We start from the raw sequence: 14,493 nt of genomic DNA, 5'->3' as shown, positions 1-14,493 counted from the left end.
CACCATTATAGCCGTTATTGATTTTATCTTGTATAAAACAGTTCTTAAAATCGTCAAACCATGTGGAGAATGGTCACTACTGCCATGATCAAATCCGTTATTCAAGCTTTGCTCTCAATTAAAGAACATGGACATAATACGTATCGGTCAAATGTTATGGATTGAAAGACAGTGTTGACCATTATTGCCAGAAATGATGTATGAATAATGAACTCGAAAGAAAGAGGGATCATCGGTCAAGCATACGCTTACCAATCTCACTCATCTCATCAAGTCACTTCAATGTAGCCATCGCTTCCTATATCGGCTTCAATGTCAGCACAGCACAGACTAGTAATCTATTCCCCAACCACAGTTAAACAGTAGTAAAAGTAACTCAAGTTAAATTTCTAACCAAACCTTAGCTTAAAGTGAAGAATCATATATTACCTCATTTAGGTTCAAATCATGCATTAAACAACAGAAAGACAAAAAAAAATCAGAATCTCAAATCATTCATCGTCCATCTCCCATCGGGTCCATAAACAATTCATCTTTTAAACCTTTTCTTTATTATTTTGCCTCTCTTTAAATACAGTTTCCCCCTTGTATTCTCACATTTCTTCTTTGCAAATTCATTTGGTGGTCATCTCTCCGGTGATAAAGTAAGGTTTTCATATAAGTCGTTCTCCGTTCTGAAAACCGTAAAACTTGGTTTCGATACTGTTATGGAAGATTGGCTTTCAAGATCTTCAAGCACATCATCATCTCACTCACAGACTCAAATCTCATCCATCATCATATATCTATCTCAACATTAATCTGGTTAGTTCATTTGTCTTTTTTTTTTTGTAAGGAAATTTAGCTTTTACTGATCTTAGCAAGATTTTATTACATCATAATCTCTTTAGAAAATATTATAGTTTCTCAACATCATAGTAATAGTATCTCCGAAGATTTCTACAGATGTTTCTATTGTTGATTTTTTTTTTTCGTTTCTGTTAAATTAAGAAAGAAACTTTCCATTTTAAGTAACTGAGATCCGTTAAATTAATTGAAACCTGTTACGAAACTGTTCTTAAGTATTAGTTGTTGGGTGCAATAATCAAAAACAAAGAATAATCAAACAAGAAATAGTTATCGATACTTAGTTTCTTTATAATGGAAGTGATCGATTTGATGAAACAGACGAGCTTCTCATATCTCCGCAACAGCAACAAGGCAAAATTTTGGAAAACAGAGTGAGTAATGTGTTCAACACGTTATCCACGTTGCCCTTAAGACATTGGCGCCCGACTACACTCAAGAGTGATGCTATAGCCCTCATAGGACGGATATTTCCAGGATAAAACACCCTACTACACCTACTACTAGCATATGTAACACCCTACACCTATTACTAGCATATGTAGTAGATGCTCAACTTGAGCTTAACAACTCCGAAAAAACCATAAAGAAAAATCTCGAACACTTGAGAAAACAATATAAAATGTTTTTCCTTTAGGGATCCCTCTAAATATAGAGTAACCTCGTTCCCATAGATTTTACAAAAATAGTGAATTTGTTTATATAATTGACAAATATAATTTAAGAAGAAAAATTCCCTGATGTGGGACTAAAAGTTTTATATAGTTTTTAAAACTGCTAAAAATTTGAAACTCTATAATTTGGGACTAATAAGGACTAATAAGTTTCATTAACAAAAGAAAGCAATAAATTATAATTTTTATTAAAATTTTAAAAAATTATTTTTTATTAATCGTTTTCCAACATTAGTAGTTAGTTTCGGATTTATTTCTTCCTAAAACGTTCATTCTTATCATATTTCTAATGGTACTTGTCTGAAATCTGACACTATTTTGTTGTTTCTTGCAAGAAACTGATTTTCCAGAGAGGAGAAATATAAACCAAAGCAAGCGAAATCTAGCTAGATCTTTAAGGAATCAGAGTTTAGTACAGAGAAGTTGTAGAGGGTGATGGGGAACTGTCAAGCAGCAGAAGCAGCTACAATAGTCATACAACATCCTTTAGGAGTTAATGGGAAAGGGAGAAAAATAGAGAGATATTATCAATCAATGAGTGCTAAAGAAGTAATGAATTCAAATCCAGGTCATTATATAGCTCTGATAATATTAGTTCCTTCTGCAAATTCTGGCGAGACGAAATCTTCAGCTCCGATAAAGCAATTAAAGCTTCTTCGACCTGATGATGTTTTGCATTTAGGTCACGTTTATCGTCTTGTCAGTTTCGAAGGTACACAATTTTGCATACAGTTTTTTCTTTTCATTTTTTCCGTTTTTGCCCTTAATGACATTTTTCTGATAATTAAGACATTTCTTGTGTAAAAATTCAGAGGTGTTGAAGGAATTTGCGGCAAAGAAATGTGTGAAGCTGGGAAGATTGATAATGAAAGAGAAGGTATCCGGGAATATTATTGATGGAGAGAAGCGGAAAAAGATATCTAAATCACAAGTGAATTCTAATTCGGTTCAGGTAAGGAATTATTTGTTTTGTTAAAAAATGGATATTTATTTTTTATGTTGTAGTATATTCATGTTCATATTCTATCTTTTGTTAATGTTCCTCTTTGCAATCAAAATATCCATGAGTTTATCTTGAGGAGCACTAAGAAAGTTGTTTAATTCTTTGTGAAAAGGAAATTATATCCAGTGGATAGGGATAGGGCACCTGAAAGGATGAGATGAAAGTAACTAAACTTGATAAATCAAATTGTTATAAAGTTGTGAAAAGATTTTTTGATGAGAGAAGTAATAAATAATGATTAATTTGGTATCATGAAATTGATACTTATCAATAATACATTAGATTATATTCTTGTTTCATTCACTGCTAGGAAGAATAAGAATCCATTTAGTTAAAGATAATCAGATATCTTGTTGGTTGTTGGTACGAAAATTATTAGAATAAATCCATAGATATGGGAGGGTGGAGAAGAATAAAAATTAGAAAAATGGGTAGTTCAGTAATCAAACAATAATGCTGTAGTCAATGTTTTTTAGTCAATTGGCAAAGGACGAAAATAAGAAGACCCATGGGAAAGAAAAGGAAAAGAAAAACTGCTGCAGCTTTTATGTTTTAGACACTGTACAAGTACTAGCAGGGTTGCTTCCAATAATGGTGCAAACGTTAGTGCACTTTGAATTGTTAACCTACTTCTGATTTGTATTGATGATAGAACGGCACCAGTAGCATGGTACTGTCTTATTGACCCACGTCTAAGTTTTGTGAATAAAATAGAGATGTATGATGGAGTTGAGCTGGATTTGCACTACATAGATAATGATGAGAGGGTTCCTTTCTTTCTGGGTTTGTTGCAGGAACAAGAGGCTGTGCATGGAGGAAGTAACAGCAATAACAATGGCAGTAGTAGCAGAGTTGGAGTGGGGGGAATCAGACCACTGCATCATCAGTGGAGGCCCGCGTTAGAGAGCATTTCAGAGATTGGAACTTGAACCCCACAAACCATGCATTATGCCCACCACAATACTCTACCCCCATTACCCACCACGACTTCCCTTGCTTTCACCATCATCATCATCAGTACTCTCTCGTCTCTTCAACTCAGTAGTTATCAACCCCCAAAAATTCCACTGATTTCTTTTTTCTATTTAGTTAAAATAGCTAGGAATGATGTAATTTCTAGTGGGATGATGGGTTTTGTACCTCTATTTGTACTACCTTTGACATTCACGTGTTATGAATCATTACTTGTACACTTCCTATGTCCAATGGTAATTAGTAGACCCAATACATTTCTAAAATGATTCAACGAGGCAAGTATAAATCCCAAGAAGTTTGATTTATCGATGCTCAAGCCATAATGAACAACTTTTTAATACCCTTTGAATCTCTCCAAGTTCTGCATATTGGAGACAAGGATTGCGTGAGTTTTTCTCATCGCACATAGTGCCATCATGGATTAGGAGTATTAAGACCTGGTTTTCTCTTATTTAATGGTCTAGTAGCATACTAAAGAAGTTGTAGTGCCCCAAGGCAGTCCAGTCAAGAAGCATGATACATGAAAAGAAAAAATGAGTCTCGCAGCTGCATGAAAATTGCTTCTCGTATTTTTGCCGTAAAGATAAAGTTAAAGAAATGAGAAAAAGAACACAACCTATATTGATCACTATGTCATTATCAGTGCTCTTATGCTTCAATTTTATTTTATTTTTATCATTACGTCCTATTATTACCTGCCATCAATACTAAGGAAAATGGAGTATGAACTCTTTGCAGTTAATGTATTATTTGGGATGCAGGGCTTTTATCACAATTATATGACCAAGATATTGCGCCTTTTCATGATTTCCACATTTATGCCATCATTCACTGCCAAAGAAACAAAAGGCGAAACTCCGAATTTCTAATATGCGGGACCTTTTAATAAAGTTACAATCAAAACAAAAAATCATGAAACAAAAGGTGTTCATAGAAACAAAAGCAAGAAACCTGCAAGAGCATTGTTGGTAGTGGAGCTTACTGTAGTGAAATCTCGCAATGCCCTTCAAAAACTGAGCTCAAGTTGATGAAACGGTGTATGTCCTTGGATTATAACCACATGAAAGCATCCGTTCCCGTTGAAAAGATCTCACAGAAGTGTCTATGAAAGCGTTTGAGACGACGGGTCACATACTAAAGTGTAATGGGGACATGTTTCTTCTGTGTGTAGACCACATTATTGATTTTTACCTTTACCCAGGTGAAGAAGAAATTATTTTACCCTTTCCCCAGAATTGATGTCCAAAAGCAACGGCTTTTTTATCGAATTTACAACCATCACAACGCATGACAACAGCTAAGTAAAACAATTTGGATGAATTGGGGATTGGCTCAAGACAATCTTTTCACTGAAATGAATTAGGTAATAGTGCTTTACGTGGAGTATAATTTAACTATCCAGAATTTTGACAGATAAACCAGAAGATTAACCATTTTTCTAACCTTGGATCATGATTATATAGCTAGACATCACATGGTTTACAATTCAGAATACTGTTTGTTGTGTGCATCTCACCAGGCAATGTATTACTGATTCCGACGCCAAGGATTCTTCCTGAGAGTTTACAACTACATTTCCGCAGTCCAAAAGTTGAGTTCTGATGGGGTAATGTAATCCAAATTTTAGGTCAAGAAAGGGCCTTTCGTTACGGTATAGTCACTTGCAACTCTTCGTAACAACCTGGAAAACAATTCAAATGCATCATAAGGGCTCCATACAGTAGGGATCAAACTAAAGCAAACAGCGGCCAGTGTTTAAAAGGCTAGCCACATCGTGCGAAAAGCAACACGTTTCAGATGCAACCTCTTTATTTGTTCTTCATATTTTTGTCTTTCAGGTCCCTTACCTTTAATGCCACGAGAACCACAACAATCACATATCAGCTGAAAGATCAAACCATCCAAACACATTTTATACGAGATCAAGGCAGAAAAAGAAAAGAATGAATCATTACCAGTAATGATGAATAACAGCATTGGGTATATGCAATCTTTTTCCCCGTGAGAGACCTCAGAAACCATCCCGTCCTCTTTTGAATCATCCTTATCCAAGATTGCAGAAATCCGTCTATCATACATTACCGCGGCTTCCAGAAGCATTCCAAAATCTTCATCTGCAGTCCTGAAAAGAAGCATCAGTACCAAGACTACCAAAGAGAATGCCTTTTTTAATATTTATACGACTGCATGATTTTGAGACCAGAGTTTAGCACCAACATGTTAATAAAAGCTAACACCCTATCATACATAACTCACCAGCTTGTACTGCTAACAACAAGGACTGGCCTTCCGGACTTCAAGCGAATGTCGCTGTCATCCTGGTAGGTAAAGATATTTTCATTTACGACATTGCCACCCATTTCCTTGTACCCTGCAAGAGTTGTGTGATTTTCCAGCAATGTATTAGCTATTTTTCTCTTGAATATTAATAAATTTTTGAAGATAGGTGATTATCAGCATTACCAGAACTAACAAAATCACGAAAACCATGAGGATGACTTATATCTTTACTTAACCTACAAAATAACTACATAATACAGATGATATATGTTAATTTTCTAGAGAAAGCACATCATTAATTTAAAGACAACAAAACATGTTCACCTCGTGCCTCTCCTCAAGTGAAGCGGGATGAAAAAAATCCGGTGGCTGATCATATAGCACAGTTGCTCTAGTTATTTCAAAATCACAAAGAAACAAAATATTCACTGTCAAAAACCTTGCAGAAACTTCTTAGCATCCGTTGACAGAAAATAGAGAACATTTAAACTTAATAACATACTTGATTTCCCAGTTCTGAGCCAGTTCATGTTGCATTGCCTGCGTAACGCATAAAGAGCCATCTGCCATCTTACCATAGTGCTTCTCAAACCTGAAAAGTTTCAAAACCATATACAGTGAATGCAAGACCAAGAAAGAAAATTAGTATTAAGTATGAATGAGTAGCATGAAGTCTCTAATTACCAACGATAAACTTTCACAAATGGGCTACTGCTTCCCATAGACAAACCCAGCAGAGTATATCCAAAATTATGCCAATCCACAATTATTGCAGAATGCCTCAGCCAACTGGCCCATTTTACGGCAACCAAAGTCGGAACAGAAGGTGGGTTCTACAAATCCCCAACAAGCATGAGATTAATGACAATATTTGTATTAAACATGCAACTTGAAACATTTAACTGACATTTGATCGTCGTAAGATGAGTACTACCTGCACTATGAATACATCTGGTGCAGGAATCTTATAGCAAAGAAACCATAGAAGCATGAAAAACTGAGTCAATTCCTTGCACAAAAGAATCACTGGATAAAGCATCTTTGGCAAACCGTGGGGGACTTGAAGCTGTGTCTGCGAGGGAAACACATGAATGCATGAAAAAGAAAAAGGTCTATACAGGAAGAAAAGTCAGCAGCTTAGATCAGTACCATTTTATGAATACGAATAGATCGATTCTCAAGAATAGCAGCATGCGGATCAGAGCCTGCCCATTTGTGTTTCCATATTAAACAAGCACCCGATAACCAGTGAAAGGCAACAATTGAAGTATGATTTTACATTCTGATCTCAATAGCTTTGCATTACCAACCAGGGAGAAGAAAAAAAAATTGACGCAATAGGAACGAGGGAATGGTACCAAAACACATGCTTCACTGAGCTGACTTGGTTGCCTAAGGGGTAATCATGTACAACTACAAAAATCATTGACAACTGGAAATCAAAGACGCATACAAGATGATAAATATGTGCACAGTCCTATTAACATTTGAAGCAAAAAAAATTCTTTAGTCCTTAGAGTAGTAAAGCTGTAAAGCTCAAGAGAGATCCTTCCCGGCTAACATTAACACAAAATAGATCTATGCGTGTCTGCATATAAGCAGTTAAAAATACTTAAATCAAACAAACTTGAAAGATGAATCCGCAGAAACAGTCTGTACTTGAATGTGAATGTTGGGTTTAACGTCGATATACCTAGGCAGTTACCAAGATTATCAGAGGCCAGTTCAATGAGTCACTCCAGTAAATAAAAAGACTTTGACATTTTCAATTTTTAATCAAGAAAACTAAAGAAGAGTTTATATCAAGAAGCATAACTGCAAAAAGTAGATGAAACACAGAGTTTATAAAATTTATTTATTTTTTTGAGTTTATAAAATTTATTTTTTCTGGTAGGCTAGCACAGCAACCTCTTCAATTAATGTAGTAGTATGTCGTTGGAGCTTAGCTTGTTAGGCTTCCAACTAGTTTCATGTAATAATCGTTATCAACAAATGTTTATAGAATTATTACCATGAAAATAGAATGAAATTCAAGAAATAAGTTACTGGTACACTCCATAAGCAATTTCTATAACAAGAAATGAATACCTCCATATGCAACAATGTCCACTTCTAGAGAAGCCTGCAAGATCAATACTTGTTACTTAATCATCATTATTTCGACTCAACACGCAACACAAGAAAAAAAGAAAAAAGAAAAACGACGAATGAAATCATAACCAAGACCACAGGTAAGGAAAAATACAACTGCTTATAGATATGCTGATATGCACATAACTTTGTTGCGGCTTTACTAGAACATAGAAGACAAACGCTAAGATTTACGCTGATTCTTGGACGTTTTCAGGCTTAAAGAGAGATTTTCCGATACTACAGCAAGATACAACCACTGCAAAAGATTGTAAATTGTCACATTCTTCAAAAGCTGCATGCCTGTCCTCCCCAGCTTGGAAGAAGGCCCCCACTTTTAAGTTTTTATACAGTCAAATAAAAAGCCTCACTAAGGTAATCCAATCCCGGTGGATAAGTTTTCCGCATCCATATCCGACCTCAGCAGCTTCCTTGCAAGCAGGGGAAGAAATCCCTAATCAGGACAGTGCCCCGAAGCATAAGATAAACCAATTCCCACCCAGGGTATAACTACATTGGTATTCTGCAAATTTTCAGAACCTCGTATTCTAGTCTAGTGAACAGACATCCATTCGTTGCAACTTGTAAATGAACCACCATAAAACTAAATGATTATCCTATTCAGTTAACAGAAAATTGAAGGACAAAAGATGAAATTAAAATACCTGACGAGCAAGTGAGAGTGCATGATATTGCATTCGAGGACTACGACCAATATCACCAAGAACAACAACAGCTGCCCTACCTCTTTTTCCTATCTTCTCCTCTAATTTTTGACCTGATTTTATAAATCAAAATCAGCACCAACAAATAATCACAATTTCAATTGTTTGGATTCAATTGAGAGAATTGCTCATAAGCTCATAAGATTATTACCTGCCATCATAAATTGTTTGGAATACAGTACCGGTTGAGTTTGGATCTCGGTTTCAAAAGAGACTATGAAACAGTTTCTTGATTGCAAAGGAAGATGGTGTGATGATGAAATGGCGTGAATGGGGCGCTAAACTGTAAAAGTGTCGCGGTGGAGAAACATCTATTGGGGGTTGTTATAGCGATTATGCTTCGATACTAATTTGAAATGATTCGGATAAATGGATTCTCGCTTTTGCTAAACGGACTTCCACTCAACCTTGGGCTTTGAGGATCAACCCTGTTATACGGGCGGCATGTTCCATTACAGGGGAGGCAAGTGTGATAGCCATGTCCCTTTTATTGGTTAGGGGATGTTTTATAAAAGGTATAAATTGACTAGATTACCCTCTCCAATCTTTAACCTAATGAAATCAGAAAAATCAATTTTTTTTTTTGTTTTTTTCATCTTCTCTTCTCCTCCTCCATTAAAATTGAAATTTTATCGTCCTCGATTAATCAGCGATTTGAAAAGTTGATAATCGTTGATTGAAAATTGTATTTCGAAAAGACTCAGTTAGGGTTTAGTTTATTGTATTTGATTTAAGTTAGTTTTGTATCAAAAATTAGGGTTTTGAATCAAAACTGAAATTGAAATTTCTGTGTTGCATGTGAGTTACGGTTGGTAATAACTCTAATTGGAACTGTAAATATAGATTTGGTTGACGTTACGGTTCATTTAACTCAAATACCAACCGTAAGTTCTTGATTTTGAGATAAAATGTTCAGTTACGAAATTTTTTTGCAACCGTAAATTACTTACGGTTGGTCTTGTTACTTAAATTACGAACCGTAAGTTGTCCTGGATGTTTCATTTTCTTTTTACGGTTTGTAATTGCATCACTGTTATCAACCGTAACTCAAATAACCTTACCAACCGTAGGTTAGTTACGGTTGATCTCGATTCATTAATTACCGACCGTAATTTGTTACGGTTGTTATATGTTGTCATTCTACCAACCGTAACTGGTATTACGATTGGGTTTTCCCCAAATTGAACCAGTTACTGTTGGTATTCAATACTTTTGGAACCATAACTGAGAGTTACGGTTGGTAACGAGCTAAATTCCAACCGTAAGTTCTTCTCAAATTTTAAAAGTTTCGATTTTTTACGTACTTTAGATAATTTTGAGCGACAAAAAGCTAATGGGAACTAATTTAGAGATTCACCCATCTCAAATTTGTCACTGGAATCACTCATTTTGGTTGAGTGAATCAAAATCTAGGGTTTCACAAATATCACAAAAGTTTTTCTTTTCTTCTCCTCTAAACTTTTTTTTTAAACTCTAAAAATCTGATTTTGATTTGGTTTAGAGTTAATATAAATGAGATTTGATTATCAACACTAAACTAGTTTATCAATACTAAACTATGTAAAGGTTAATTAGTCATTTTCAGTTTTTTTATAAGGGGCACTTCGAATTACCATGTAATGATCCTTTTTATCCTAATCACTGCCGCCCCTCCAATGGAATCCGCCGCCCCTTTAACGGGATTGTTGGGGATGGAGGTAGAGCAGGAGGAAACAGTCACTGAAACCGAAGACGAGATTTCCTCAATTCTTTTTTTGGCTTCTAACAACAATTGCACTCCTATAGTCGGTAATCTGGAGATATATATTATATATGCATATCCTTGGACTCGCCCTTTCTCTCAAACTAGTTATTCAATTATAAATAGTATAGTACAATATTGTGTTGTTGCGGGAAATATGGATAGCTGGATGTCATCTTACGTTCACAGTAGGGAACTTAGAAAGCTCGCTTAGAGCAAGGGGGAACTGCCGTCATCCAAGATACAATTGTGTGTTTCATCATGTTTTCTTCTTATGATGCAACTAACGATGATATGTATACTGAGGCAATAACGGGAGCAAACCCATGTACATTGTACATAGCTGTTGTTAAGGTTGTGAAGTGAGCGAGGGAAAGCAACTTCAAATCAGTAGCATCGCCGGTCAATAATCATCTATGGAAAAGTTCTAACCAGTAAACCAGGTAATCTGCTGATGTTATTGCTGATTAGACCAGGTATCTAAAACGAGGAGATGCATGTTAGACCTCGATTCAATTGTACGGAACTCGACGTATATTCTCTCAATTATGAGAAAATGTTTGAGTAGGTTACATTGAAACATCCCAACTCTCCATGTGCATGAAAACCCTATTTGCAAGATGCAATAACAAATACCATGTCTCAAGGAACTAAGAAATTGCCCCTCTCCATGTGGGTGAAAATCCTAATAGCCAGATACAACAAATGCCATGTCTCAAGGAACTAAGACAGACCCACAGTGAGCTTTTTGTCCACTCAAAGACAATACAGCCTCCACCATTTCTAAAGATCATTTTCTTAAAACAGCAAGTGCCAAACCCCACTCCAACCACTATAGCTGCTAAAGTTAAGCTCATAAATCCATTTCGATTTAACCAAAAAGTAGAAAACCCTACCCCAACCACTATTCTAACCACTACCGTGTTAGAAGTCCCACACAGCCAGTCTATCTGAGCCAAGCATACAAGTGTTTCTCTATTGATATTTCTTGACGTGGGCAAAAGATCTCACAATTAAAGCACGTAAACAAACTGAAGATGGAAGACCATATATAAAACTTCACACACAAACCTACTTTTCACAATGCCGAATCCCATCCTCCACAACACAAAGGGAGGAGTATGTTCATCTTAAAATTTCTATCTAATAATAATAAAGGGACAAAGAAATAGTAATTCTCTAGCAGCTTTCAGTAAAATGAAAGACTCAATTCTGTCACAAGGGATAATGAAAAAGAGTAAACTGAACGAAGAATTATTAGGTTCATTGTATATGTATTTCCCATCCAAATCAAATTGCAACACTGTTAAGTATTCCTCTTCCTTCCGTCTTCATCATCATCATCGTGACTTAAAAGCAAGCATCCAACAGACAACAACAGCAGAGAGCAGCCAAACTGTGAAAATTTCAAAACAATTTGTTAGCATCTAATTCCAATTATAAGACGACCATTAATGCTTCAAAGATACTTCAAATTTCACAATTGAAGGGGGGAAACCATAATTTACAGAAGGATTGATGAAATCTAGAGAACAATTTCATCACTAAAATCAGTCGGTGAACTCTGAAGTTCGCTAATAATCAACGGTTAATAGATTTGAAGTGTTGGCCGAACAAATTGGATGAATTCAGTAGGACTACCACAACATCAAAGATCAACGGTACACAAAAAAACAGAGTTAAAACCAGAAATAGCCTAGATAGACTTTAGTGGCCGGCAGATTCTGCGGAAATCAATTGAAAATTACAAAAATCAAAACAGTTTGACCTAATCTTTTCGATAACCGCGTTTCTCGACAAAAATTTACTGATGGATCAGAAAACTAACATACACATAAAGCGCACGTTAGCTAGGACACGCTTTTCACGACGAGTTAGCCGGAAACTGAATTAGAGTTCCGATCTCATAACATCATTCACATTTACAGATCTTACCGCAAACAAAAAAAAATTAACAAGCCAGATTCAAATTAAACGATCTTGTTAATGATCAATTTCTAGAGAAAGACAGTGAAACACAGAGGAAAAAGAATTTTTTTTTAAAAAAAACTCACCATCCTTCCATGAAACCACCGGATTGTTTTTGAGGTTGTTGAGGAGGATATCCTTGTTGAGGGTAACCTTGTTGTGGAGGATAACCTTGTGGTGGATAACCTTGTGGAGGATAACCTTGTTGAGGATAACCTTGTTGAGGGTAACCTTGTGGTGGATATCCTGGAGGAGGATAAGCACCGTCTTTAGCATAACCTTCTGGTGGATAACCTAAAACAAAACAAAACAAAATCCCCAAAAATCAGAACAACAATCAAAATTCAATCAGATCCAAGTTAAACAAAACCACTAGAACGGAAAGAGAATTTACCTTGAGGAGGAGGAACACCGACGGGAGGGTTTTGGTTACCGTAATAACTCATGTTTGTTTTGCAGTTGAAAACGATAGAGAAAGAAAGTGATCAGAGCGAATGAGACTAAAACAATGGTGGGGAGATTTATTTTTTTTATAGGGAGAGGGAAGTTTAGTGAGTGGAAAAAAGGATGAAATGGAAATTGGTTTTCGATATGCTACTCCGCGTTTACACTGAATCTCGGTGCGGTTATTAATTCCTTAACCGCGTTGTATACGCGTACAGTGTATAAATACGGACGATTGTATGGATATATACATACATAAAGATTTGGTATATTGATTGTATGTATAGTTGCAACTGAAAATTTGGAAGCTTATCCCGTCTTTTACTCGCTAAATTATTGGAATGACCGAAACCGGCTACATGCGAGGGGACCAAAATTAATGAAAATATCTAGTTCTAGAAGAAGGTACTTTGTTGAACTTGTTTAATTGGATAGAAAATGTTGTTCAAATAGGGCTATCAGTGAAATTTCTTGATCAAACATCATTATAACGATGGGGATAATTTTATTTATGTAAAGAAAACAAAACAAAAAAACCAGATTATCTGATTTAAAAATTGAAACGCCATCCTTGTGCATGACTAAAACACTGGTGTGAAATGCTGTTATTGTGAGCATAAAGATTACAGAATATGCTTAGTTTTTCCAAGAACGAGGGTCATGCTTCAACTTTCATCCTTTTATTCGTTGGATTTGAAAATGACAGGCCGAGAGATCATGTGGAGTCGATTTACCTATAGCTTATCTAGCTATTTGTCTTAGCTAGATTGTGACTAGTCTACAAAATCTTATGCACGATATAAATCTTTTGTACTAGGAGATGGACAATGTAAAAACCTACTGGAGCATATTATACGGCAGAGTCTAAGTCATTCCAAAAGGCGATGACCATTTCTAATGGATTCCAACGGTAATGTGGAAGATAATTTGTAATCGTCCCTTCATGACCATTGATTTTATGAGCTAAGAATTGTGCGTCATCCCTTTGAATTTTCAACGTCAATGCATTTTACATTTTGGAACCCATTTGTACACTTCAATATTAGACTTGTTCTCGGATGATCTACCCCAAGTGATGAGAACATTGAGAAGCATTAAGCATAGAAAATGCAAGTATTTTGCTATAAAACTATATAATTACCTATTCTCCATTGATGTAGTGCTCTCACTTAGCCAATGAAGTCATCTAGCAATGTAAAGTCTCTTAAAGGCACAATTGATCTGGTTCGACAGTAATTTTCCATGAAATAGCCCGTAAAAAATCAACCCCAAAAAAATGGTTTATTAAGAACATATTGCAAAAATACATAGTTTTAATCGCAAAGAATGGTTATCGTGACATAATGCAAATACTAGTATTACAAGGTATCCAACTGTTTGAGGGTGAAAACGGTTTCTGGTGATTTCGGTAATTTCGGGTGTGTGGGTGAGAAACAAGTCTAAACCCTAAAACAATGTACTGCAAGGGAGTATTTTAGATTCAAGAGATCAATCTGTACAAATCCGTCCTAAACCAAGAAATGGTCGTTCCAGACTTGCTTCAGTCACAAAGAGGAGGAGAAGGGTTGGTTTTGGGGAGGGAACCAAAGAGAGTGTTGAGACCAGAATAGTTGATCCTGGAAGAGTAGTTGTTTTGTGACTTGCATCAGAAAGTGGGAAGCTAACAGATGGGAAAGCTAGCAAACGTTTTCTGAGTGTTGTATGCTC

The 14,493-nt window shown here is 35.9% G+C and overlaps 3 protein-coding genes across 18 annotated transcripts; 1 reads left to right on the top strand and 2 right to left on the bottom strand.

Annotated features, from left to right (window-relative positions):
* Window positions 1–451: 451 nt before the first annotated feature.
* Window positions 452–3,715, top strand: LOC113283515. Of its 2 annotated transcripts, none has more exons than XM_026532806.1 (4): window positions 452–804; window positions 1,871–2,232; window positions 2,333–2,472; window positions 3,318–3,715. In XM_026532806.1, the coding sequence occupies exons 2-4, from the start codon at window positions 1,956–1,958 to the stop codon at window positions 3,450–3,452; spliced, it is 552 nt and encodes a 183-aa protein (XP_026388591.1). In that variant the 5' UTR covers window positions 452–804; window positions 1,871–1,955; the 3' UTR covers window positions 3,453–3,715. The 2 variants fall into 2 exon arrangements, with proteins under 2 accessions (XP_026388591.1, XP_026388590.1); XM_026532805.1 differs by having other exon boundaries at window positions 1,856–2,232.
* Window positions 3,716–4,825: 1,110 nt separating this feature from the next.
* Window positions 4,826–8,962, bottom strand: LOC113283512 (UDP-glycosyltransferase TURAN-like). Of its 15 annotated transcripts, none has more exons than XM_026532794.1 (15): window positions 8,785–8,962; window positions 8,574–8,686; window positions 8,280–8,339; window positions 7,790–8,167; window positions 7,137–7,191; window positions 6,928–6,983; window positions 6,713–6,850; window positions 6,463–6,611; window positions 6,281–6,370; window positions 6,103–6,169; window positions 5,962–6,025; window positions 5,755–5,869; window positions 5,454–5,620; window positions 5,303–5,345; window positions 4,826–5,179 (listed from the first exon to the last, which is right to left on the bottom strand). In XM_026532794.1, the coding sequence occupies exons 5-15, from the start codon at window positions 7,144–7,146 to the stop codon at window positions 5,122–5,124; spliced, it is 957 nt and encodes a 318-aa protein (XP_026388579.1). In that variant the 5' UTR covers window positions 7,147–7,191; window positions 7,790–8,167; window positions 8,280–8,339; window positions 8,574–8,686; window positions 8,785–8,962; the 3' UTR covers window positions 4,826–5,121. The 15 variants fall into 15 exon arrangements, with proteins under 15 accessions (XP_026388579.1, XP_026388580.1, XP_026388577.1 ...); XM_026532795.1 differs by having other exon boundaries at window positions 8,280–8,335; XM_026532792.1 differs by having other exon boundaries at window positions 7,867–8,339.
* Window positions 8,963–11,358: 2,396 nt separating this feature from the next.
* On the bottom strand, window positions 11,359–12,898 carry LOC113283510 (cysteine-rich and transmembrane domain-containing protein WIH2). The gene is made up of 3 exons (XM_026532788.1): window positions 12,737–12,898; window positions 12,429–12,636; window positions 11,359–11,770 (listed from the first exon to the last, which is right to left on the bottom strand). Exons 1-3 carry the CDS (start codon window positions 12,786–12,788, stop codon window positions 11,725–11,727), a joined length of 306 nt encoding a protein of 101 aa, XP_026388573.1. The 5' UTR covers window positions 12,789–12,898; the 3' UTR covers window positions 11,359–11,724.
* Window positions 12,899–14,493: the final 1,595 nt, after the last annotated feature.

Source organism: Papaver somniferum, chromosome 5, assembly GCF_003573695.1.
Source record: "Papaver somniferum cultivar HN1 chromosome 5, ASM357369v1, whole genome shotgun sequence".
Classification (NCBI taxonomy): Eukaryota; Viridiplantae; Streptophyta; class Magnoliopsida; order Ranunculales; family Papaveraceae; genus Papaver; species Papaver somniferum.
This window is presented reverse-complemented; position numbering and strand designations above follow the sequence as displayed.